Source organism: Pleurodeles waltl, chromosome 11 (assembly GCF_031143425.1).
Source record: "Pleurodeles waltl isolate 20211129_DDA chromosome 11, aPleWal1.hap1.20221129, whole genome shotgun sequence".
Lineage (NCBI taxonomy): Eukaryota > Metazoa > Chordata > Amphibia > Caudata > Salamandridae > Pleurodeles > Pleurodeles waltl.
In genome coordinates this window covers 159,096,277-159,124,226 of record NC_090450.1, presented here as the reverse complement: position 1 = coordinate 159,124,226, position 27,950 = coordinate 159,096,277, and the positions used below count along the sequence as shown (strand labels likewise).

Sequence of the window (27,950 nt, the reverse complement as noted above, 5' to 3'; positions counted from 1 at the left end):
GCACGCGCTATAGGGACAGTCGTGCGCACGATAACCCCAGGCGCTTTCTCTCTCCTTGCAGATGACTCCGGCCATGCGAGACACCCGCTTCGCCTCCAGATCCGCCTGAATGTTGAAGACCATGACCGAGGAAGTCTTCGCCTCAGCTTTCCTGAATGTCACCGAGAGCACGTTCCTGTCCAGTGGCTCGTCGGCGGGGAACGCTACCGCCAAGTGCTCCCTGACCAAGACCGGCTTCCAGTTCTACTACCTGCCAGCCGTCTACATCGTGGTCTTCATCGCCGGCTTCATCGGCAACAGCGTGGCCATCTGGATGTTCATCTTCCACATGAAGCCATGGAGCAGCATCTCGGTGTACATGTTCAACCTGGCGCTTGCGGACTTTCTGTACGTGCTCTCCTTGCCCGCCCTCATCTTCTACTACTTCAACAAGACGGACTGGATCTTCGGAGACGTGATGTGCAGGTTGCAGCGCTTCATCTTCCACGTGAACCTGTACGGAAGTATCCTCTTTCTTACCTGCATCAGCGTGCACCGCTACTCGGGGGTGGTGCACCCCTTGAAGTCCCTGGGAAGGCTGAAGAAAAAGAACTCCGTCTACATCAGCGCCCTGGTCTGGGTCATCGTCATCGCCGGGATTTCGCCCATCTTATTCTTCTCTGGCACCGCCACGCGGAAAAACAAAACTGTGACCTGCTTTGACACCTCTGCGGACGAGTACCTGCGGAGCTACTTCATCTACAGCATGTGCACCACCGTGTGCGGTTTTTGCATCCCCTTCATTTTGATCTTCGGCTGCTACTGCATGATTATAAAGGCGCTGATTTTCAAGGACATGAACAATGCGCCGCTGAGGAAGAAGTCCATCTACCTGGTCATTATCGTCCTCACCACCTTTTCAGTGTCGTACCTCCCCTTCCACGTCATGAAAAATCTCAACTTGCGAGCCCGGCTGGATTTCCAAGCCCCGGAGCTCTGTTCCTTCAATGACAGGGTCTACGCCACGTACCAGGTGACTCGGGGGCTGGCCAGCCTCAACAGCTGCGTGGACCCCATCCTGTACTTCCTGGCAGGGGACACCTTCCGCAGGAGGCTCTCCAGGGCCACCCGGAAGGCGTCTCGGAGAAGCGAGGCCAACGTGCAGTCCAAGAGCGAAGAGATGACGCTCAACATCCTGTCCGAGTACAAGCAGAACGGGGACACCAGCCTGTGAAGCCCCCTGGGCTGGCTGGGTTCTTACGGGTAAAGTAACTCGCACTAAAACACAAGCGAAAGCCCCGCTGGCCGCCCTTTCCAAGTGTGCGCGCGACAGCGGACTGCGCGCGGGCTGTATGGGTTACAGACAAGTTCTTGCTTTTCACGTTTGCTCGAAAGAAATCGCAAGAAGCATGTTTCCTGTAAGCAGTTTGTGCCCTCTCCGGCGGGCTAATTAGAGCACAGTAGTTGATCGAAGGGTTGTACACTACTTGGGCCTTTTAAAATGTTATCTTCGTGATGAGTCTGGTCAATACTGAGTCTCTGAATGGCGGGGGTAGGGCTTCCTCTGCCCCCACCTCACCCCCCTTAACACCCGGGGATGTTTCGCAGACGCTTTGAGGCAGGCTCGGTAAACTCCTAAACCGCAGCGAGAGTCTTAACAGTTGCATAATTGCGAGAGGCAGGCAGATTTTAGAATGTGCAATAAATACTTTGTTTTTCATGCAAAAGATGACCGCAGCTTCCGAGTGATTAAGATGGAAAGGGTTAAGCTTAGAGCCCGAAGCTGGGCTGGATAGTGAGGCGAGAGGCAGTGCTGGAAGTGGGAGAGGGCGGGGGCTGAGAACATCAGGCTGCTATTTAATTCAAAAGGCATTTTAATCGGTTTTGCGAGGCTCTCCTATCATGCGTTCGTCTTCTCTTTACTTCTTCCTGTAATCTATCCAGTCACCAACCACTATCTCTCTGTTTCTAATCCCCACATTTTATTTTTTCACCTTCTCTTTTCTTAACACTTTCTGAGCTTCTCGCACTCCCCTTTCCAGGTCTCCTTCGTTTGCGTTCAAGTTTCTGCAGATTATACCCTCCCACGTCTGTTGGAATTCTTTATACCTACAGGCGAATACATAGTATATGTGGTTATGTAAACTATGTTGTAGATTATTACGTAATTCCTGAAACATAAGGGCATTGGAGCGACAAATGTTACATTTTCAAGGCTTCTCCGTGGTTGAACTCTATGTAATTCACAGGAATGACGGAGCAAACGCGAATTATGAAAGATAATTCATAGGGAAAAGTTCCATTGGAATGAATATATCTTTCTATTATGGTGATGACACACTGACTCTCACATTAAAAAGCCTTTGGTTAAAATTCAGATTTCAGTCATTGGCAAGACTAAAGAAATCTCTTTCAGCCTCAACAAATAATTAGTGTCTAACCCTGACTTCGAGTAAACATAACTTTCAAAGTAACTGTCCGTCTTTATCGAGTCTGTTTATTCAATTGTTACTCTCCTTAGGAAAGATAAGCAACATTTAAACATTCTTTGGAGAAATCAGTTTTCCATTGTACACTGAACAGTGCAAAGAGCAGTTGCAAAAACACTAATTCCTACAGACAAACCGCTCTCAAAATAGAAACTAATGCCTGCATGACACCACTTGTTTCTTTTCTTTTTGTTTAGTCTATAGCCTACCAAGGTGTAAAGTGAATTATTCGCCTTGGCGCTTACTCTGTTTCCCACTCAATATTTCAAGCTAAGCATGTGACATAAAACAAATAATTGTGAAATGTATCATGATCCAACAATGGGATGTTGGTGCGCAGGGGATGTTTACAAACCACACTGCCTTAGGTCGTGTTACATTTTTATCATGTCGCATGAATCCCTTAGGGCAATTATAGGTCCATTATGCATCAGTAACTGTTATATATAATCCATGTGAGCAATAAAACATGTATAGGAAGCCTGTATAGTAATATATCAACATTCTTATAGTTACTACTAGAGTTTGATGGTCGACTTGAATGCTGTTGTTACAGAACCGCTATGACCACTTTAATACACTACTGGTCCAAAGGTTGCAAGGCCCAATTACTGAGTTTTTCCCTCACTGGACTCTGTTCTAGTTATGGTTAAATATCTAAGTCTATAACGTATACACATGAATAAAACAAGTAAGCACAAACCATATGTGGGGAAGACTCTGAAGATTAATGTGTTGCTACCATGTTTAGGAGGACAGAGAGGCTTCGAGCCCTCTCAGGGTTCTAACTCTTGTGATATCTGCCTATCTATCTATCTATCTATCTATCTATCTATCTATCTATCTATCTGATAAATATATTTAGGTATAGCACACTGGTGCAAATAAATGTGGCCAACAAGCTCATTATTTAATGGGCACCAATTTTGTTAAATTTTTCATACAGTGCAAAAGTCAAATCCCAGTTCCATTTGAGCTTAACTGCATCAGAAAACACAATTTAATGCCTCACATATTTTCTTCTAGATTTATTTTACAGAAGAAAACAATTGGTACTATATTGACGAGTCGTATTTATGGTGATTCTACCTCACCACACAGATTTAACCCTTTCTGCTCTTGTTATGGTTAAATGCCTTTGTTTATAACCAATGCACTTGAAAAAAAAAACAGCATAGGATGGAGCATGCACGCACATTCACTGAGTATAATGGCCTATTAATCACAATTGGTGAGGTAATGAAGAGGCCCCATGGCTCACTCAATAATTTATGTCTTGTGAATCGTGGCCCTCCACAAACTCAACAATGGCCTCACATATCATATTGCACTCTATGCATCTGCTCACACACCACATAAAATTCAAGTGGCAACTGAAAGTGTAAGTTTGATTTTAGACCAGTGCTCACTCATAGGGTGTCCATGGCCCCGGTCAGGTGGTAAATATATATGAGTCAAGCAGTCTGTTTATTGGCTACCAGTGAGATACATGGAATAATTTGGGCACATGCACATTTATTTCATTTTATATATCCTTAATTCATTTTATTAGACATTTTAGAACGGTATTTCACTATTTTTGAAGTCACGGGTAGTCATGACTTAATTTGTGGGATGTACAACAAGTCATGATTATTTAACCATTTAAAACCAAATCCCAAATATTACTCGAAAAATGAAACGAGGTGTATATGCCATATCTGTCAACAACATGCTTTCTCTCACACTGCGACTGCAGCAATGTTTGGATCACCTAATAAGCATTGCAGTTGTGAAATTTATTTAATTCAGTATGTCTCATACATTTTGATTTTTAAAGAAAGTTGCCACATTTTCATGCATATCTGCTTTTATACATGCGAACAACACAAGTGAGTATTTGTTCTCACACTCATCAAGGAATCGACAGGGAGTCGAGTTTCTCTCTCCTAAAATGGAAGGCAAGAAACTTTGTGGATGAACATTTCGTTGGAAGTAACATAATAGGTAAAACTATAATTCAAGGTTGTTCCTTTTTTTAACAAAGCAACACCCATCTCAATAGAAAACACATAATAACTCTGTTAAATGATATAGTGCATGTTTCATGTTTGCTAGATGTTTACAGCCTTTTAATCCCTGGATAGGACATCATGCTTGTAGATCACTCATGTGGATTGGACAGGTCTGGTGTCCTGTCCATTTAATGCAATATGTGTTTTCATTCGTTGGTGAAATGTGGACTAAAACACTAAATATGAAATTCTCAAATATGTAAGTTACACAGCAGTTTAGTTAATATAATAGTCTTGTGCTGCTATTTTGGAGATTCTGTTAGCGTTTGAAAATCAATTGGCTTTTCGTACCACCTTTATCATTCCCCCAAAGCAATTCAATCGCACTTTAAGACCATAACAAGCGACCATAAGCAAACATACCTCACTCTGTTTCTCCCAGTTTCTCTCTGTTTTCAGCTGTATGTTTCTCAGTGTCTTCTTTTTCTTCTTTCTCGCTCTCTCTATGTTTTAGCCCTCTGTTATTATCTTTCGACCATGTCTTTCTCCCTCTTTCCTTTTCTCACTTTCGTCCCTCTTCTCTCTTATTCTATCAGAGGTTCTTCCTGTTTTTCTGTTGCTCTCTAGTTTTCTCATTTTTTTCTCTCTCCAGTGCTCGTTCTGTCCTTCACTCTTTCTGCCATCCCCACTCACTCATTTCTGTTTTTTCCCACTCCCGCTCACTATTTCTCTACCCACTCCTATGCTCCCCATCATTTTTCTCAGTTTCTTTCTCACCACCTGGGGTGGTTGAGATAGTGGAACACATTTTGTAACACCTGAAATGTACTCTTTTTTCTTCGCCTACAGAGTGGGATTAAGGTTGCTCTGCTGCTCCATGGGCGCAAAAAAAAAAAAAAAAAAAAAATTCTCTTAGGAGCATTCTGTTGGGGCAGGCAATTTATTTACCTTAATGATACTAGCTCTCTAACAGTGCTCATAAAAGCCACTTTCACTGGAGGAAAGCATCTGTGTAACACCTGACTGTAAGATCCTCCTGGTCCTCTGTCAGGCAGGCACCATCAGCAGGCTTCCCTGCTAGGTAACTTGTTTTCAGGCTCTGACATTGGCTATCAATGTAATCGACTTAATGCCGTTACCATTAAGGTAATTACACTGTCTGACCCCTATCAGTGATGGATGGCATGTCATTCCTCATTCCATGCATCCTGAACAGTGCGGAATGAGGACTTTGTGTGCTGCAGTGCATTCTGCCTTTTTTAAATGTATGTTAGGTGGAAGCAAAATCGGCAAAAGTGGATGGCATTGTCATCCGTTTCTCATTTGTTTACCAGTTATTATAAAAAAATAACTGTGTTGGCACTTACTCTCCACCTATCTCTGTTTTTTCCCACTTTTCGGCCTTACTCCACTATTTCTCTCAATTTCTCTATTTTTCTCCCCTGGGTCCTCAGTTTTTGTCTCTCCTTCCTCTTTCTTTACTTTCCCTATTGTGTTTTTTAACTGTTGCCCAATTCGAATTATAAGTCTAGCAGGAACACAGGAGCTTTGGAACATTTAACCCAGATATTCTTCTTGCTGAAAATTGGTGAAATGTCTAGGATGAATGCTGCCTCCCTCCTTGTGGATTGGGGAGCGGCTTGCCTGCAACATACCCTTATCTGGACATTTTTTAATGGGCCCCTTTGTGTTCGCAATGTTGAGTAGTCATCTCAAGAGATTTTCTTTAGAATATTAGGTTCATAAGGGTGTAGGGATATCTTTAATTAAGCACACACTTTCAGAGAGGAGATTCAGCCTTTCAGCTGCCATAGTGGTGTTTTCAACTGATATGAATATCAGTAATTATTAACTCTGAGAGGTCAAGTAGCAAGAGAATTCTTGTTTTAAAATCTTTTTGGACATTTAGAACAAAAATGTTGCATAAACGACCTACATACAAATCTGCAAATGCATGTGATGGTTAAATGTGCCAACGGCATAATGGACGAATAGAACAGATACACTGGCATTAAATTATTCCAAACTTATTTTGTTTGCACCCCATCACATGCTGGGATGATTAGTTCTGTTTAGTCCAATCAAATAAGTGTTTGCAGAAAAGTATTTTTCTTTTGTTATGGAGACCAGCGACTCATTTGTTAAAAGCACATCTAAATTGCAGCGTCCTTTGACGTATCTGAGTACGCCGCCACCCCCTCCCCTTGTAGAAATACTTCTGACATTGTACACAATGGGTAGGACTACAGCGACAAGCCACTTGGTAGCCTGGTTCTGGTTTGTACTTGATCTCTTTCAGGCTGAAGGAATGTGCTTATGCCATGTTCTTTGGATGTAGGCCAAAACGTCAACATTCCTCTCTTCTTACTGAGTAGCCGGGAGATTTGACCTAATGCATTTTAGCAGCTACGGCTCAGTTAAATCTGTGCCAGCAGATTTGTTTTGCCGCACAGTGGGTGCAAGGGTTGTTCTGGAACGCACTCCCTTTCGTTTTAACATGTGATTTGTGGTTGATCAAGTGCCCTTGACACATTATCCCCCGATGATCTTACTATATAGGAAAGTGGCACAAGAGCAATAACTACTAATTGAAATGGCCAAATGTTATTTAAAATATAAAGATGTTTGAAAAAGCTTGAAGTAGATCAATATTCGTGCCTATGCGTAACAAATCAAGCCTGTTTAATTATGGCAAATAAAGCCTGAGTTGCTTTGCCAACTCATCTCAAGCACATTACAATTCTGTTGCCAAAACAACTGTAAATTATATATGTACGAGAAAAGATCGAATCACACTAGTATTTTTCTCAGAGGATACAAAAATCATTGCTTAATTTCTGCCGGTGGTTGCAGGTGGTGGGCAATTGCATTCATTGTTGAAGACTGGGATTCATTGCTCATCATTAGACTCTGACCCAGAGCAAGACAGAGAAAGGCAGAAAAGTGGGAAAGGAGTAAGAGAAAGATGAGTAATTAGTTGCACATGAAGCACACAGGGATGATAAAACCAACAGGAGTGTGATAAGAGTCAGGACGTTTAAGGTGATAAAAGGAAGGGGTCTGAGGTGGAATAACACAGCTTTGGTATTCTCCAACACCAGCATTCAGTAGCACCTGCCACAGAATTCTAAGAAAAACCTTGGTTCTGTTCACTTATGTCTTTTTTACTACATGTGAAACACTATACAAAATTGTCGAAAATAACAGACCCCCCTCGTTATGAACCCCATTCACTCCAATCTGGGTTTATCTTAAATGAACTGGCCTTTGTCTCATGACAAAAACCTGTAAATATGGGGACATTTTCCAATAACCTTTGCTTTCACGTATTCAAATTCCTTTTATATTGGAGTTAGTAATCTACTTAGCCAGCTGCCCTGCACCTACTAGTTGTTTTATGTCTGACTTTAAAACATAGGCTTTTTTTTTTACATTTTGTGGCGTAATGTGCACTTAAGGAGACCCTCCCCCCCACCCAGCTTTCATGTCCTCATATGACCACACCAGATTTTATTCAGAACTGGGTCACAGCTGGTCATAGTAGCCTTAATGTAACTCCAGCTAGCTTCTGACTTGAAAACAAACATAACGCACGGCTCCTCTGAGAAGCCCTGTTGCAGTGACACAGCAGAATTCACGCTGTTCCCAAATACACCTGGTAAAGTATTCAAATTCTGCCTCGAAGTAGGAAATAAGAATATACTTTCAAATAAAAAAATAAAAAATCACATCACTTGTTTTTGAATTTGTGGGTACAGACCCACACACCTTTTGTGCCCTTAGCACTAATCAGCAAATTGCAAGGTGGAGATTACTGGCAAATAGTAATTAGTGCTGTAGAACAACAGAGACCTGCAAAATGACAATTGTATGGCAGCTGCAAGAAAACTCGAGAAAACACATTTTTGCAGAAAGCTTTCAAAGCGTACCTTAGAATGTGTTGAAAGATAACACATTCAGTTCCTTTACAGCCCCAAGTAATGTCAATCTCTATGTTTATCAAGGCAAGGCTCCATAAGCCATTGCTTGTATTGGACAATTGAACACATTCTTCTTTATTTTAAGTGACTTTCCTCTCTTTAGAAGTTAGTTGCCCAAAGAAATATGGATTTCTGGGGAAAAACAAATACCCCATATATCTAGATTTGTTATTTAATATATTTTGGAAAGTTGTCCTTCCTGTAGGCTGTACAGTATTACTTCTTCAGGTTTCTTGCCACTCAAAAGAGACAGGCACGTTAACAGTGCTATGTTACTACGAGACAGAAAAGTATACACAGGCTGGGGCATCAGGCTATTCTCCATCCCTTTAGGGCGGTCTCTTACTACCATCTTAGGGTCTCAAAATGTTATTTCATTGACAGTGCTATTTCTACATCCTACAGGACAGTCTGCAACATGTGTGAACGATTCCAGCCACATGGAATTTAATACGAATCTCAACAAAAACAAAAACCTCACATTTTAGCCTGTCATAACTGCATGTTTTTGTTAGAAATGCAGTTAAAAACTTGCATTTGTCGTTTTGCCCAATTTCTAAACCAGCATGATTAGGTTTAACTTAAAAAAAAAACTTTTCAAATTGATGTGAAATTACAACAATAAATACACTGTGCTGTTTTGATATGATAAATGTAAACCTGTCCCCTTTTTATCAATGGCATTTCAGTCTATCGAAAATAACACGTTGACCATCGTTACAAGGTAGGAAGAATGGGTCAGGTGTTAACCACGTGTGGTTAATATCATTAGTCCAGAATGCAGTATTTATTGCGTATGGTAAATAGCTCCTATTCCAACCTTTTATTTTGCAAAAGAGGCGTAACATGCTGAATCGATAAATACACACCACATTCAACACGGGTTGCCTATTTGTATGGGCTGTTTTCCCTGATAAAGTTTGGCAGGTTGACCTGCCGTAATCTATCAGAGGAAAAATCAGAGGGTGTGATGATTATCGTATAACTTGTAATTCCAATTAATGTGCAAAATCGTGTTTGCAAAGCATCGGGATTTAGCCCTCCACTTGTAATCAGGGCCTTTATAGAGGAGAGGATTTATTTTTTTCTTGAAAGTGTAAACATAATTTTCATGTAGAGTTCTCATTCATTAGTAACTCATTACAAGTTGCTTTATTCCATCTATCACCTATTGCTGACTCATTTACAACTTATTGAAAGTGGATCAATAATGGTAAATTTTTTCTTCCTTGGTTCTTTCCTTCCTTCCTCCCTGTCTCCATCTTGATCATTTCCGTTTGACAAAGTATCACACAACCAAGATTGACTTACTAGACTATTGATTGATTAATGGAAGTTGAATTACATTTCTATAGGGAAACAACCCAGTTGCAGACATAATCAATTTGAAAGTTTGATTACTAAAGTACAGTTAGGACTGAACTTGTAGAACCACCAAGTAATAAAAGCCAGTCAAGGCTTCAAGAGTTTCACAGTGAAGATGTGTGAGTCTGTTGAAGCGGGGGGTTACTCCTGCTGACAAAGAAGTAAGGAGCTGTAATCAGCATAAAAGCATTACCAATTATTAAATCTTTTAGTTCAGTCAATAAAGAGAGTTAGTGTGAGTTAAAGGGTTTTAATTTCAAAGCTTTTAAATATTCATTTTTTAAAGTATTACTCTAAATATCATAATTACGTGTTAATATAATCATTCAATCAATGTTTGATAATAATGTAAATTAATATATCAGTCAATAATGCAGTCAATACAGTAATAATGCAACAAGTGTGTACAATAAAGAAACTCCTTAGTCTAGATAAAATCAGGATTAGATGTAAGCAGGAAAAGATGTCAGTTCAGAAACCCATGAAGAGCTCTGTTGAGAGAAAATCAAAACATAAGCCTGAAGTTTAGCGTAACAAACTTTAAAGTATTCTCAGATAAAATAATAGCAGACCATGAAATAGGCTAAGACCTCTCATGAAGAGAAGTCTTAAGAAACTTAATGGAGTCTTCTCACAGAGTGTCATGGAAAGGGATGTGGATGCTGCTCTCAGTCCGAGGGAAAGAATGGGTTTCAGTATTTCTCCTTTAAGGAAATAATGTATCTAGGCTCATAGTGTAAGAACACACACTAATATAAATACACAAAATCTATGTTGCAACTTTCTTTACTTTCTTCAACATGTTGACCAATAGGATTTCAGCACTCTTCTGGGAATATGTTTACTCCCCATCTTCTCACCAGAGTTCAATCATCTCTCAGGCACAAGTCCTTGAATGTTTTAGCACCTCTTTGGTGTTTTCAAAAAGCTTTTTCCCATGAATCATCGTTCCTGTCATCTTTATCTTTTGAGGTAACACCCTACTTTCAGTTGTCTAATACAAAACAAGTGTCTATTTACTAGCTAACAAATAATAGCTTCCGAAATGGAAACATCTGCAGCAAGCAGAAGAAAAAACAAATCTTGCACAACAACTATTCAATGTGAAAAACAGACCTTTCAGTATTAATATATTTTCTATTTACCTTGTCATTGTCATTTAGGCTGTGTTAAGAGTCCATATCCCTCTTCCGCTTTACAGGCCCATAATGTTTACATGTGGTTACCTACTAGAGCTTTTGCCTTTAGCACACTTCGTTTTTAAACGTAAGCTTTGCACATTACTTTAATAAAGCATTTTCTGTCAGTGACTAAAATTCTCTGCAGGAAGGCCATTGTATATAAAAATAACACCAGTGAGGATTATTCCTCGTTTTGTGATCTTTTTGAAAAACTCATGTGCATGCTGCTATTCAAGTAGTTAAATGTTCCTGGGCCTTTTCACAATTTCATAGAAGGTTCCAGGCAGCTAAAGGCTGAAACTACATCAACTGCCATACCAATTCCTTATAGCAGACAGCACACACAAATCACAACTACTTTTTTGGCTCGTTTGAAACTGACAAATTCTGTTTTGAGCTAAGTCAGAAAGAAAGGCAGCATTCTGAATTCCTGTGTAAGTGCCATCAACCAGAAAGGGCAAAACACATTCTTACATGGCAACACATTTATGACATTCGTTAACAGGGCACTGTCATTTGGAGAAGTATTTCTAATACTGTCAGAACATTTTCAAACTTCTAGAACTGATTTTATTTGGACAGTTTGGAAGCACTTCCACATTTCCATCAACACACTTCAAATTTCAGACCTACATCACAAAATTCCAGGAAAGCACCAAGCACCAAGCATCTGGAATGAAAGGATCCTGCCAGTAGAGAACATGTTCAAAATATTCCAAAGGACTGTCAGAAGCTAAATTCCACATCTTAATTATATGCACGACCACCTTATTTTACTATGACTTCTGTGTCCCTCTAAAATTTGGATGTGGCCCTTTTCCTCCAAGAGGCATTTATATAATCTTAAATAAAGTTTTACATTTTTAGCACAGCAAAATCTCTATGTCTAGGCCTTTTTTTATTTTACATATAAGCATCTCTGGTTGCCCCATGCCATAAGAGAGAAGTTATAAATTCCACCACTGCCTATTTCCTGCGTATGATGTAGGTAATTGCACTCCACCAGCTATGGTTTTAAAAAGGAAATTCAGTGTAGTGTTGATGTTATGGGAACTACTCATGTACAATAACATTTTTATTATCTTTTTTGTATAGGACAATTAAACCAGATCATTTGAATTCCTATCATATTCAAACTGCAACACTGAGATTACAAAGTGAAACTATATATATATATATATAGAAAAAAATCAACCATCAGGCAGCTTTTCACAGTTTGTAGTCCAGTCATTGATGACCATTGAAAATCAGTTGCTTTATTACTTCGAATTTTAAATCTTTCTATTAGCAGTTTATACATCAAACAAATTATTGATTGCCAGAGATTACTGTCTATACCCTAAAACATTAGTTATCCTACTCTAACTGACCTTTCTCCCATACTATTGACATCTGTCCCAAATAATTCAAGAAATACCTTCCTAAATGAGTACATTGGAGTTCAGTTGATCTTAAGGACTTTCTTCTACCATTTAATCTAATAATTCGCCAAAACATGGACAAATATTATACTAAAAGCACTTTTTTTCCTAGTGAGAGATATAAGCCAAAATAATCATGGACTTCCGTGTTTAAGAGCCCTATTACGATTTCGGCGGTCGGACAACTAGACTGTCAATATGACGGTGGGGAGGTGACCACCAAGCCAACTGCCTCCCAAATGCCATGTTATGATATTTCTGCCGGGGTGGCCGGCGGAAACAGTGCGGCGGCATTGGTCTTGGCTCTCAGGGAGCCGCAGCCAATGCCGTCACCCAGACAGTGCCCTCAGCACCCTCAGAATGTGCACTGTCTGCCATAGCAGACAGTGCACATTCTGAGGGTGCTGACAGGGTCCCCCCTGCACCACCCATACCATGGGCAGGGGCAGTGCAAAGGCCCCCCTGGCGCCCCATCCCTGCCTTTCCGCCAGTCTTTCCATGGCGGGAAAGGCCGGCGGAAAGTCAAGTTATAATCAGCTTGGCAGTGTCGAACCCGGCACCACTGTGGCTGACCACGACCTGTACCACTGCCAAACCATCAGGATCCCAGCATCATAATGTGGAGGTTGGACCTCCAAGGTTGTGCGGTCCGACCACCACCACGGTATGACAGTCCATGGACCGCCATGCTGATAATGACGCCCCTAGTCTAATTAAGTCCTGGAAAGCATGTTAGCACATCCTTTCTCTTCTATACCAATACATTGTTTGGTTAACATGATGAAGTAGAAATTTGAGCCACATTAAGCCATTATCTGAATCTATAAATACTTTCAAATCATAATAAACCATCTATCTGTCATATATTATAGTGCCGCTGCCAACTGGGGCCTTAACTACTCTTCACTAAAAAGTATAGAAAGAACAAGACTGTATTATATGCATCAGTGGTTGCATTCGGGACTATACATTTCTGCTTCTTAGTTTAAACATTTTCCAGAGGTTCAGAAAATGCATTGTAGTACTTGAGTGTGGTAGCCTCATCAGAAGCTTGTGCACCTCATAATTGTTAGTTGCTGTAGTCGAAGATGAGACACAAGCAAACATTTTGAGACTTGTCTTTCTCAAAGCTTGTTTGAATACTTGTTTACCATGTTCCTTAATACTTGCAGATGTGCACTAGATACTTTGGATAATCGAAGCACATTCCATAGAATTAGCCCTTTGGCTTTAAAAGAGACTCTGCTACCAAAGTGTGTTTTCTTGAATGGAGGATTTCTAGTTTGATGTTTACCTCTTTCAGTGTGATATACATTTGATATGAGATACAAGAGTAGACATGTTTTCTTTCAATAGTTGATGTGTGACAAAGCTCAATAAGGAGGTTTGCATTTCATATAACATTCATAGCTTTTCTCACATCTTCAAGACCCATGACAAGAAAGTTAGAGAAGTGGGATTGATAAATTAGTTGTAAAGAATGGAAAAGGCTCTCATTTGTTGTGGCTATTGGACTGAATGTTTAGGGTTTTATTCTCAGAGTATAAAAGCACGCCTTCATGTAGTTGGGTAGATTCAGAAGGGGGTTTCTACAATAACTTTGGATCATATACTTCCCAGAAAAGGAGAAAAAATATTTTAGTTGATTTGATTTGTTTATTTTTTTATTCAGTCAGCATATTGCACCTTCTTCACTGTGATCAACCTTCTCATGTGAGTTTTGAAGATAAACATTATGTGCATAGCTTACTTACACAGCCAGTTCATCACAGACACATACACACATATACAAACAAATCATATATCCTACAGTTAGTGAGCAATGTTCCATAATATTTACTCAAAACTTTAAGGGTTTTGAAGAAAAAAGCAAATTCTGTGTCTTTAAAAGTCTGTGTTTCTCATAAGTAAAGTTAACACGACGACCGCCACCCTACTGAGCAATAATGATATGTCCTGAAGTTCTGTGCGCAAGTATCAGCGGAGATTGCCAACTAGTTTAGTGTTGTCCAGCCATGTTACTCACTAATACACCTGAATCTCTAGAAAGTTAAAAAACAGGGAATTCTTTAATTCGTTTGCATGAGGTGAATGTACTCAATCTAATAATTCATAAAAATGATTATACACTTATTTAGTCTCCCTGTGTCTCTTTCAATGACCATAGCACACACTAAAAGGAGTAATCAAACAAATAGGCTATTATCATTTTTAAAAAAGAAACGCATCCTGTCTGGCTGTACTTTTTTTTAGAGATTGAATAATTCATAAAACGTATTTTTTTAGATGCAAATTTAGTACTTTCCTCCTGCATTTTATCACACTTTGCAGACTTGTTAACAGTTTTTACAGGAAACTCATTTTATAGCAGGTCATCCACTAGCTGCTTTGAGTAACACTAACAAAAAGCAGAATATAAAGGCAACATAAAAACAAATGCTATGTCATTTAATGTAAAAAGGAGCCAGTACAAATGAAATTATGTGTGTAGCTGATAACAAAAAACAGCTTTGTAGATCAGCCAATAGCAAAATGCTTGTAATTTCAAACTGAAAGTAGATTATCAATAATGCTAACAAAATAAACTTTTTTACCAGTTATAACATTAGAAGTGGTCAATATTTTATCAAAATGTGATCACACAAATACTATTTCAAGAGATTCCTAGAGTGTCTCTGGGATCCACACAGTAGGATTCAACATAACTTTTGTTTTCTGCATCAAGGGAAAACACAGGCTTAAAGCTTTAATTAATGACACATTTATTTAAAGATATAGCTCATTTCTCAGCAGAAAACATTCCTTGAACTTTGTGAAGATCAAAAGAGCATATCTCAACACAGCCCTGTCTCTATCCATATTAAAGTTCCAGGGTAAATTCACACAGCTTCCTGTATAAAGACATATTTCTTAAGACAAAAACAATCACTGTCAACGTGTCACTGCTCAGACTTCTAGCAGCCAGTTTCCCAAACCTTAACATTGAAATAATATTTCCACTGCTTCTATTTTTAATCGATAGTTTCCTTAGAGGTATAGCTCCACGGCATATGTACATGTACTATCCATGCTCACTGCCACATATTCCCATCAGCTGTCCTTCCCCGCTGTCCGTTGACTTGTTAACAGTTTTTACAGGAAACTCATTTTATAGCAGGTCATCCACTAGCTGCTTTGAGTAACACTAACAAAAAGCAGAATATAAAGGCAACATAAAAACAAATGCTATGTCATTTAATGTAAAAAGGAGCCAGTACAAATGAAATTATGTGTGTAGCTGATAACAAAAAACAGCTTTGTAGATCAGCCAATAGCAAAATGCTTGTAATTTCAAACTGAAAGTAGATTATCAATAATGCTAACAAAATAAACTTTTTTACCAGTTATAACATTAGAAGTGGTCAATATTTTATCAAAATGTGATCACACAAATACTATTTCAAGAGATTCCTAGAGTGTCTCTGGGATCCACACAGTAGGATTCAACATAACTTTTGTTTTCTGCATCAAGGGAAAACACAGGCTTAAAGCTTTAATTAATGACACATTTATTTAAAGATATAGCTCATTTCTCAGCAGAAAACATTCCTTGAACTTTGTGAAGATCAAAAGAGCATATCTCAACACAGCCCTGTCTCTATCCATATTAAAGTTCCAGGGTAAATTCACACAGCTTCCTGTATAAAGACATATTTCTTAAGACAAAAACAATCACTGTCAACGTGTCACTGCTCAGACTTCTAGCAGCCAGTTTCCCAAACCTTAACATTGAAATAATATTTCCACTGCTTCTATTTTTAATCGATAGTTTCCTTAGAGGTATAGCTCCACGGCATATGTACATGTACTATCCATGCTCACTGCCACATATTCCCATCAGCTGTCCTTCCCCGCTGTCCGTTGACAAAACAAAATAGATCAAAACATCAGGGTTAATACAGATCATTTTATCGTGGGGCTGTATAGGCTGGGATGTTTGCTCCATAGTAAAACCTCAGTTTAAAAACAGACGCAGGAGTACTCAACATCCTACAGAGCCAACGTATCTGGCTCAAACTTCCCCACTTTCTGAATGTCATAAAAGGTGATAAGAATTTGAGACTTTTAAATGCCAACTATTATGATTGGCCTGTTAATTCTTATGGACAGAGTAACAAGAGCTTCTGGGCCCATCAGAATGATAAAGCCCTTGGAAACATCACATACATATCATGTTTCCCCCATATCTTTAACAGTTTCAAAACAGCCACAAAACCTTGGGGGAAACTGTGTCGACAAATGGGGTATTGTCAGGCACGTTGTGCACACATTTTTCAGTACCTCTCCTGTCTCTGGTCAAAGTTTAGCTAAGCAAGGCTGAGCAGTTCCAGAATTCTGCAGCTATAGTACTCAAGGAAGGTAAATTGAGTTCACTCTATATTGTTCCATGTCTTCAGTAATAAGGTAGCCCTTTTGATATACAAAATATCATGTATTATAACACTGAAGGATATGTGCTAAAAGAAAGCCCATACGCCTTTTGAATGGACTGTTGCAGCATGTAGGGACTGCACGTGGTGGTCCACACACAGTGCAAGAGATCAAACACGGTGCCCAAACACTGTTTTGGAAATTTGTTTTCATTTATTTGGAATCAGCAGTCAGATATTCTTACGGAATATCTTTAATAGGACATTTCAGCACCTTAGATGAGTTGGATTTCCAATGAGAACGAGTTCTACAAATGTTCAATGTCATGTCTAGGCCATATCTTCAATGAGAGTATCAAGATGACTATTATATAATTCCACTATTTGCTCAGTAAACTTCACTCAATTTGCTTGAACCATTTTTTTCTCAATATCTTACTTTTACATAACCCGTCAGTTAATGAAAGCCTGAGATAGCTGTGCACTGTTAACAATAATCTTAGGACCATAATCAAAACTAATTAATAACTAAAGAATGCATTGGACCTAGTTACAAAGGAATTTTCAGCTATAAACATGCTTATGGTAGAAAATTCCTCATTTGCACTGGACAAGTGCTCAGAAAAGTCATGGAAAATGGATTTGCTACATTGGACTTCTCTGACTACAAGTGTGGAGACATCAGCAGTAGTAACTGTACTCAAGGGGTTAAAAGTAGGTTTTATGAGGAAAGGTTTGCTTTTAAGATTGTCAAAATCCACTAACAAGTACTTTGATGGGCATTCACAAATTTGGGTTCATTCTCTTCCCACCTACAAATGGTTGCATAAGTTACTACAGCAAACTACATTTGCTGTGGGTGAATGGTAAGGGCTGTCTTCACGGGGAAATGTTTTACCAGTGGATTAAAAGAAAAAAGGAAAACGTGGATTTGCACAGTGGGAGTTTCTGCCCTTCTGCTGAAATCTACTCTGTGCAGACTTCCACATTTGGGGAAAAGGAACTGAAGGAAAATGGAACTTGATATTCCCATTAGTACACCTAGAAACCTATGCCTGGTCAGGCATACTTCTAGGACTGTTTTAAACCAAAAAAGTAAAACTACATTCAGTTGAAGATGTAAATATGTGCCTGTACTTTTAAGTGTTTTTGTGATTCATGCTCATTGGGAATTAAGGTAGTTTAGGTTGGGAGGAGGCTTCTTGTGTAAATGAAACAGAATGCCCTACCCAAGCTCAGTACAAAGGTATGCAACAGGCTTGATAGTAGAAGTAGAACATAATGCAAGATTTTCTTCCTTCATATTTGATAGCTCCCAGCCTATCTCATACTCTGGTATGAAAACAGACTCAAACAGCTTAAACATGCCCTAAGTACTTATGATGGTTTTGTAATTCAACAATCACTTTGTGTATGCAATAAATACAGAGGACCTCATTCCAGGCAAATCATGTGCTAGACAACCTATAGATGATCTGCTCATATAGGGAACTATTTAAATGTTTCTACTTAAAGGAATGTTATAAAACATTAAAGCATTTTGAAATGTATACACATTAGCATAATACAACACAACTGTTTTGCTTTAATCTGTGAAAGAAGTTTGTTTTTAGTTATATATTTTACACTATGGGTTATAGCCTCCTTTAACCTGCTGGAGGGAGGGTGAAGGAGTTATATACACCCCACTCCCATTTATTGCTAAGGCCTATATCTGGTATCTGGCATTATTTTACTGCACCTCCCTATGTTACAGCATACACAAGTTAGTCATCCAAAGTAAACAACTGTCCAATGCTTTGTGTCAATAAATCTAGTTTTCCTTATGTTCTGTTATAAGAGTTGGGTACATCTAAACAAAATCATGTCATATCTGTTATATTTGAACTTGTGTGTACCCTTCACCAACAGTACTCAAATATTCGTTTTGTAATATTAATTAAAATAAATACACAATAACAAAATCTAATTAGGTAAAGAAATCAGCAAAAAGCAATCAGACAGTGATCTTTACCGAGCACCGTTTCTGTTTCAGTATTTTTCCTGTTGTTTTCTGTTCCTTTGTGGTTTGTAGCATGTCTCATTGAACAAGAGAAGGAATGTGTATCCTGTGCAGCCTCCTACTGCTATTGTGGGGGAGCTTTTTTCTAATGAGGCGTACTGATTTAGTACACTTTCTTCCACCTTTTGTGTTTTAACCTTCCATATTACAGTTTGTTGGGGGTCTACTTCTGGACACCAGGATATCTGGAAGGTGTATAATCCTTTGTGGGGCTGGTTCTTGTATGTTTTCTCAGGGTGACTTGCTTTTAGTGACCCAACATCTAATTATTTAATTTGTAGGGACATATCCTTAGATGCTTAGATGTGGATATTTACATGTTCATTTTGGCATGTTTTCATTTCTGGCAGGTTTATGTTGTTCTTTGTAAGTCAAGGGGCATTATTTAAAAAAAAATCACGTCCGCTTTACAGCTTTTCCTTTTGGCTCGGACAGCACTATCAGCATGTGGAAAATCTCTACTTTGAAAGGATGGGACACAGAGCCCATCAATTTGAAATTAAATCATGCACACCCATATTTCAGGATATTTTTCAATAGGGCTAGGCTGTTCTTAGTAATTCCTCAGATGTTTTAGTATTCTAACATCACAGCTCCAACATCAACATCAAGTACTGTATTGAATATTTTTCTTCAAATAAAAGATGACGTATGATATCATGTATCACAAAATTAACCTGGGTCTACATCAAGAGATAGTTGTCCAAGCAGTGTTGGAACCAACTCTGCAGGGTGAAACAAGAACATGTCTTTATTGTTCCCATTAAGAAGTAACACAATTGTGTTTCTTCCGCATTGAAACTTCATCAACAGCACAAGAGCACTTCTTTTTCTGATTTAATTCCCTCTTTTTAGATGAGTTTTAGGTGCCACCAGTATGATGATGCAAGTGTAGTTTGTACATTCTGATGGCATTCACAAGATGCTTAAAATACATACTGAAAAGACGGGCAATCATGGAGATTCCTTTGATATGTGGCTAGATCAAGGTACCAATTTGCATACACTGGCATCTACCACTAATAAAGGAGAACTGCATGGCACTTACATCAATTAGCTGGCAACCACATTCAAATGTTAGCCCACAGATTCATACTCCACCATGCCAAGGGGCGCAAAGAATTCACAGATTATTTATAGACTGATTTCGTTCCTTGATCCATTATCTCAGATTATCTATTCTAAATGGTAGGAAGGTTTCAGTGCATGAACTCCACAAAAACCTTATTGTTGTTATTGAGTAATCCCCATTTCTCAAGATGAGGTTAAAACTGATTTGTGACAACTTTCCCCCAAAACGTGTTAATTACACGAAAGCATGCAATTGGCCTAAAGTCAAGCCAAAATTAGATTTTTTAAGCAATGTAATATTAGCTCTAATTTCAAGTTGAGTATCCAAACCTTTCTCAATGGGCAAATTAATAATAGATGTATTTGCTGTGGAGAAAATATTAACTCATTTGAGGAGCCAACAGGGGCCAGAATTGTACAGGAAGTCTATTTTTGAAACTCCTGACCTCAAATTGTCTTCTTCTTTATGTAATGTCTACTGCTTTATGCATCTTCATTCTATAGTACTTGCATTCAGTTTTATTAGTTTGAGTTCCTCACTATGCCAGTTGTTCAAATAAATTTGTTTACTTATTGAATTGTTTGATGCTAGTGCTATTCAAAAGTCCCTGCATGTTAGTGAGAATCCTTGCATTTGTTGAAAAAACTAAGTAAAAAGTTGAAGATAAACATGAAAAAATACCATAAATAACAAAATGTAATGGATGGAATATCAGAAGTATGTAATATTCTGCTGGGAATTATATAAAAAAGGACAACAATGACACAGATACAAAATTAGGTTTGTAATAAAATGGCTTGAGAAAAATATAGTTGTAGGAATCTTTTGACCTGTAGCTAAAATTACATTTCATTGCAAAATGCCCTGAATGCTGTCAAAAATTGAGCAAAAATATCCACATTTTATTAAATTTCCTTGGGTTGCACCTTGCATGAAAATGGAATATGGAGACAAACTTTACACTTAAAAGTCACACAAGTCATTGTTGGAGACTGGTTCACGGAGAAACTGCCTCTCACTTAGATTACATTTGTCCAACACAAGGTTTTTATTTTTAATTCATTATCCCGGGGAAGAAAATTACAGTATATTTCAAACTCTTGAAATCTCATGACAGGTTTCTAAATGTATTTAATCTGATGTACAGAAAGTTTGTGGGATTGCACAAACAATACAAATGTTCCACAGTGATACTATGCATCATTCTAGGAAATATGTTAAATTAATTCAGCTCGAGGTAGTAGAATCTCTACTTCTATGCTCTACTCTGAGAAGCAAGAATATATCACAACAAATTTAACCCACGTAAACATGTACATTTCAGTGACCTTACACAAGCTTGCTTCTAAGTGTTGTTAAAACATCAATTCTATCAGAGGGCATTCTCTGCAGTACACATTTTGTAAAAGGTTGTGCAGAATCTGTTTAGTTGACTAATATTAGTACACTAAAACAGTGCACAATTAAACTAGCCATTCATGGTGCGGATCACATAGAGATTATATTTGAGGACTTGTCTTGTAATAAGATACATCATAAAACCCATATTATTATAAAACATGTAGAACTGATATTATTTGAATGATTGTCACAGGGCCTTGTTTGTCATACGGACATGAGAATTATTTGTGGGTTTATTCTTGAATATTGCAGAAGATGAATGTACTGCAACTTGCATTCAGGTTTGTGCACGGCAAAACCTTATCTGCAATGTTGTTTACATCATTGTCAGTGGTAAAAACTTAGCAACCCTTTGGTATTACTTTTTACAGTAAAAGTTCATTTTGTGAACCTTTTGCATGAGGTCTAAGACCCAGTGCCAATGTGTAATAGTGAATGGAAGACATTGCCTTTTGAAAGTCTAACAAAACTGGAAATAGCTTTTCATATTGTTTTATCTTAACATTTCAATTGTGAATGCTATAGAATTTATAATAGTAAGTAAGTTAAACTCACATAAACAACATTTTAAAAATCCTCCTCTGTTAGAGAGCAATGATAAAACAACAGTGAAACTGTTCTACTAAACACCAAACCTCCACATATCCTATCTTTATTCATCTCAGAAACATATTTGAAACAAGCATTTACAATGCAACGGGTCTCGCGTTTGCTCATGTTAGAGCTGATCGCGTTGTAAACTCCTAACCCGACTTTTCACCTATCGGCAAAAGTGCATTTATGTACGTAACCCGAAAAAGTGAAATTAACTATGTAAAGCGCTCGACTTCTGCCAAGCGAGATCGCGCTCCTAAATTAGAGAAAAAGAAGTCCACGAGCCCGATGGAAAACAGTGAGCCTCGCATGTTTTCTGTACTTGGTCGCTGCGCTCGAGGAGGGCTAGCTACCGGAAAAGGCATGACGTATGCGTGCCTTCGACTAATGAAAGCAAGCAGATTTTATTAGGCAAGCCCACGAACCAATAAAAAACACTGACGTGAAGTTGACAGGGCTCCGAGCCCTTTTCTAAATACTAAAGCGTCTCACTGCGATACGCATGCGCGAGCGCATGCAACGCAGGCTCGACCCTAAAAAGATGATTAAGTCAGTGGGAGGAGTAGGGAATCATGTTGCATTATGTTAATACTAAGTATCCATTTCTCACATACAGTGGATAAAACTGTCACTTCATTTTTACTGTCCAGGGTAGCAAATTCAGAAATATTTTGCTCCTTAATAAATATTTTTTGATTTCTTCAAATTTGTAAAACGTACCATTATGGAAAATGCTTGACATTGTTTTAGTTTGTCTATATACTTCATCTTTCTCCTCTCCCTTTAGAATTTTGGTACATTGTCTGGAAATTTGCTTGTTTATTATTTAAAAGCAATTCACAAAAGTGTAACCACCTTTATGTTGAAATATATCATTGACTCTGCCTTAAATGAATATTTCCCTACTAATAATAAAAACAAATAAACAGAAACATAAAACCAAGGGACACTCATACTAGTTTCCAAACTTTTATACAGCATATTTCATCTACTTTAAAATTGGCTTGACTTGACTTTTAATAAGAATATTACTTAATTTGGAGAAGAAATGCATGTAAACAAAATTTTTAGAAACTTTTTCTAAATGAGCAATAATTATAGCTGGTCAATGCTTTAAGCTATTATTATCATACTTGCAACAAAATACCATTACTTATATGTCTCAGCAATGCATCTAGATATATAGTGCCCTTGGCTTTTGAAATCATATAATTGCTCAAGTTACTAGTGTGTCTGGAGCCGAAATACACTTAACTGTGAAATTACACAATGTAATAAGGTAAGGCCAGATTGGTGCAGTGCTGCAATAAATACCCTGAGTTGTGATAAGTGATTCACTTAAAATAAATAGTGGTGGCCTGTGCAAGAGACTTCCTTCCCCTGATGCATGTCCATTTGCGCAAAGGTACCCACAAGATACTATTGGTGTCTAAAATCCCAGCCATATGACCACCTGAATAGGACAGTCTTTAGATCACACCTAGTGTTGTCTGAAAGTCAAAGACGCGCTGTTTACTGACCGCATAACTGCTCCGGCCCTGCTCTCAGGGTTCTTGACTCAAGGTTTATCAGGGCCTTCCCCCATCTCACTTGGTCACTACTGGGACCCCTAGCACCTGATGCTCTGAAGTTATTACCTCGTACTTACATTCTACTTTACAAGATCTCTACCTACCGCCTAAGGCCCAGCTGCCTTACCGCAGATCTTTCAAGTTTGTTTAGCTGGCCGGACGGCCTAGCCTTGATGAAGTCACCTGAGTGACGAAACACGTGTTGGCTGTATCTTGAAGAATGCGCAATCCTGAGGCAAACTGTGCCTACAATTAAAGACACTTTCTTTAACGAATTTGGGATCTTCACGTATTTTCTCTCCAACCTCAACTATTCTACCAGGGATACATATCCTTGCTACGTGATTGGAATATTTATCTCTGTGTGCTGTGGTCACATTGCTTTTGTTGTCTGAAAGTCTGACCTCCAAACCCTCCAGAACCAGTTTGGGCAAGCTAGCCCTTTATTCTTAGTAGTAAATTCTCCTATAAATGGAAGATATAGCTGATTTGATTTGGACTCAACACTTTGAAGGCAGGCTACCCCGATGCAGAAAATGTACTAGTTGTTGTTCTAGCAAATTTGGAAGTAGATAATCATTATCCCTTCTGTATTACTAAAAGTACATACAAGAATATCTGATGCAAACCATAATGCAAACCCTACATGGAAGCTCTTATTCTCCAATGTAACCTTATGTTTCATATGCATATCTTTTAAGAAAAGTCATTGGTGAACCTAGATATTATACCAACTACTCATTTGGTAAAGTATCCACTCTTTTCCTTTTCTCTCAATATCTTTGCTTTAATGTGCATCTACTATCAGTCTTAGCCTAGCCACATCTTCTCTTGTCTGTCATTCTCTTGATTATCTAATTCTTCCTCTTTACCTAGCAACCTTTCTTTTACAATCTTAGTATTCTGGTTTCTCTCCTTTGCTTTAAATGAGTTCACTCACCTTAACATACTTGTAATAAATGTACTCTTTTATCTTTTACTTATTCAGCAACCATATTTCTTGTGTGCCTACACATGTTTAAACTGAGATAGGTATGGAGGAAAATAAGAAGATGAAGAGAGAGATAAGACAGGGAGAAATAGAGGAAAGATTGAGTGAGTGTGAGAAAGGGAGAGGTGAAGAAACCCTTAACTTTGGAAATAAACAGAAATTCAAAGTGTAGAAAAATAAAAAAGCAATAACCATGCATAGAAAGAAGAGGTTTGCATAAAAATAAGTATCCTTCTTTTTACTCATTTCTAGTGATCAAACAGGGTCTGAACAGCAACATAATATTCAGCTTTTAAATCAATTTATGGTGCTATAAGAGCCTTTTATTGAAAACAACATATTTAGCAAAACAACTTATTCTATAGTGTCACCCTTGAACTCACACAACAAATTACCAATAATTGATCATATAAGAAGAGTAAATATAATATACTTAATTAGCCAAAAACAGTAAAGAAATCAGGTTTTCAAAAATATATATTGATGAAGGTCTATTTTACCTTGACAAATAGTTTCACACATTTTGCCTTACAGACAGGTTTGGTAGAATGAACTGATTATTCAGCAATCCCAAGTATATAAAACATGTGAAAAAAAGATAAGAGTAAAAACCATGTATGTTGTAAGCAAAGGACCTATATGAGTCTACCACTGTTAAACATTGGAAATTAATAGAATGTAATCAAATGCACTAAGGATTCAAGCTGCAGGAGAATGACTGTGAGCCTGTTAATACCATCTGATACTATTACTTAATGTAAAGAGGTAGATACGATTCTGATTCTTCCCAAATGCATTAAGCAAAGCTGTGCCTTTTGGAGATCATAACTTTGGTGGTTAATACCAGGCCTACATCTTCATGCCAGTGTCAACGCAGCTAAAATGGTTGGCCTTGCACTGAACAAAGAAGAAATTGCCAACTTAAAACAAATCTGTAGTGGACAACGTCTTTGCTATTTCTTTCTATCAATAGCAATGTATTGTAGTTTACTGTGAACTACGTTTAACTACAGCACATAAAATAATGCTCTCTAGCTGTGCTAAGTATGACAATTGAAAGTGTTAAACATAGGGAGTGTAGTTATTTTTTCAGTAAATAGTTTAATTGTAACACAATATATAGGGTGTCTTACATTGAAATTACTGAGGTATGACTAACAATAGAGGAGATATTTGCTACATTTGTAACAGGAAATATTTACTCCTAGGATTAAGGTTGTGTAACTCTACACGTCTTATTGTTATTCCCGGTTTCTGTAATTGACAGTTAGTGAAATGAATTGAGTGTGATGCGCTGTATTCATCTGAAGTCCAACAGGATTGGCACTGCACATGTTGTGAACTTTTATAAATAAGGTGTATAGTGAACAAAGATGTAAGTACTTAGTATGAAATCTGTGTCAAATGTATGTGAAGAATTAGAGTAATGTTTGGATATACATTTTTAGTGTGAGAGGTGGCGTTAAGCGGTTGAAAACTTTTTTTTTGTTTTACAGACTCAAATAGGTGAGCAGTCTTCTTTACTAATCATGCAGTCCTTATAGGAAACACTAAACAAAGGCAACAAGGTTCTGTTCAAGTTTCTGAATTGTATCCTGTTTTCAAATTTGAAAGGGCTGTATACAACTGAACATGGATAGTTTTGTCTCATGGTGACATTACACAGAAATTTAAATTATAACATAAACAGTTTTATATTTATTTATGACTTATTTATTGGATCATTAAAAACAAATTTACCCATTAATAATTGTTATGTGTGTCCCTTTTCCATGCTTTGCTATGTTGCATGTGAAAAGCAGACATACACTGACCAGTGTTCAACAAAATGTCTGTATTCTGTATAATTCATGTAACATAAATGGTGAACTCTCAGTTCCTCCTCTAGTACCACTAATTACTGAAAATATGTATGTATACTACCCATACAATTTCTAATCAGATTTTTTTTCATCTTGGAAAATATGATAAGTAAATATACCATGGTATAATGTTTTCTTGAAACAATGTTTTGTGACTTATTTTATACCATGTTACAGTAATATGAAGGGATAACATAAGTGTTTTACATGTTAGATGTTTTGTGTGTTTCGATTACAGTGTATTTGTGGTACATATGTGAAAAAAATATATTTTTGTATCTATATTTGTGATTTAATATGGTTCAGTAAAACACGTTGTTGTGACTAACAGTGCCACTGAATTTGATTTGCTTATGGAAACAGTGTTACTTGACTTAAGCTCCTCAGGTCATGTACATGACTTTAGGAACTGGCTACAAATAATTAACTGTGCATTATTCACAGATTCAAAGATTATCTATTTTCTATTAGACACTGTGTTGTTTGCATGAATTTTTGTGAATGGCATGGCAGAAATATGCTGAAAATATTTATCAGCAATCAGTTTACTGCAATGCAGCCACAATGAATTTTGACATTGTACTTAACAATTTAGAACAAAAGATGACCCAATAAAATATTACAACAATAAGTGTGTCTTTCTCTGTTATTATGGAAACCTTAAAAGTGCAAAAAGACTTACTGTGCAGTAAAAATGCTAAAGCTGGATAAAGCACATTAAAATAGTTGCTATATGGAACAAAAAGTTTGAATAAAATGGGTTGCATTATGCAAAGTGTGATAAGAGTACTGCAGAAGGCAGTGTCTCACAGGAGATGGTGTATTTGGCAAACTTTAAATAGTTCCACTAGAAGTATTTCTAGTTCACTGATGCCAAACGTTTTTCCACAAACCATATATTGTGTAATTATTTAGTTATGACTCAATTTCTGCAGTGCACCCCATTTACAAGAATATGGCACATCACTGTGTTCTCCACTGTGCCAGCACTAAATTAGCTGCCATAGTTCAAAGGCACCTGCTTTGCAGGGAATAATTGTTTATGTGCAGGAAGGTGCCTCTTTCTGCACATAAACAATCAATAATTTTGATTTGTTACTTATATCTGTGCTTTCTTTTGCAGCACACATAGAAGTAGCAAATCATCATTATTTAATTATTGTTTATGTGCAGGAAGGGACACTTCAGTGTTTGTATATTTTCAGTTATGGGACATATAGTTTTTCATCCACAAATGGATAACACTGTATTTTCTTCACGGATTTGATGGCAATAGTGTCACTTTAGATCAAATTAGAACTGCTTCAGTATTATCAACATGAGTCGAACCAGCATGATAAGTATGAAGTCACTGATTGTGCCACGATAGCTGGCTGAAGGCATACGTATCACTATTAGACAGTGAATTAAGGTTTTGAAACCATTGCCATGTTACGAAACCTGCACTGGTGCAAAAACAGGCCTAAACTGTTTTGCTGTTTGTGCAATAGGGGTCTTTGCTAAACAATTGAAGACACTATTGTTGTCCCACACTTTGCACTATCATTTGTGACTTTTTTCTGTCTTTAGTCTTGTTGAA

At 37.8% G+C, this 27,950-nt stretch overlaps 1 protein-coding gene across 3 annotated transcripts in view; it reads left to right on the top strand.

Annotated features, from left to right (window-relative positions):
- The window catches only part of P2RY1 (purinergic receptor P2Y1), a 218,230-nt gene that overhangs the window by 1,290 nt on the left and 188,990 nt on the right, over window positions 1-27,950 (top strand). The window contains exons 2-3 of one of the 3 annotated variants that reach the window (XR_011199372.1): window positions 62-21,513; window positions 21,573-27,002. Coding sequence is in view for 2 of the 3 variants with exons in the window: in XM_069213323.1 (XP_069069424.1) it covers window positions 110-1,213 (1,104 nt within the window). In the remaining variant the exon portion in view is untranslated. Of the gene's footprint in view, window positions 1-61; window positions 27,003-27,950 lie in introns of those variants that run through there. The other 2 variants (XM_069213323.1, XM_069213322.1) reach the window with 2 other exon arrangements.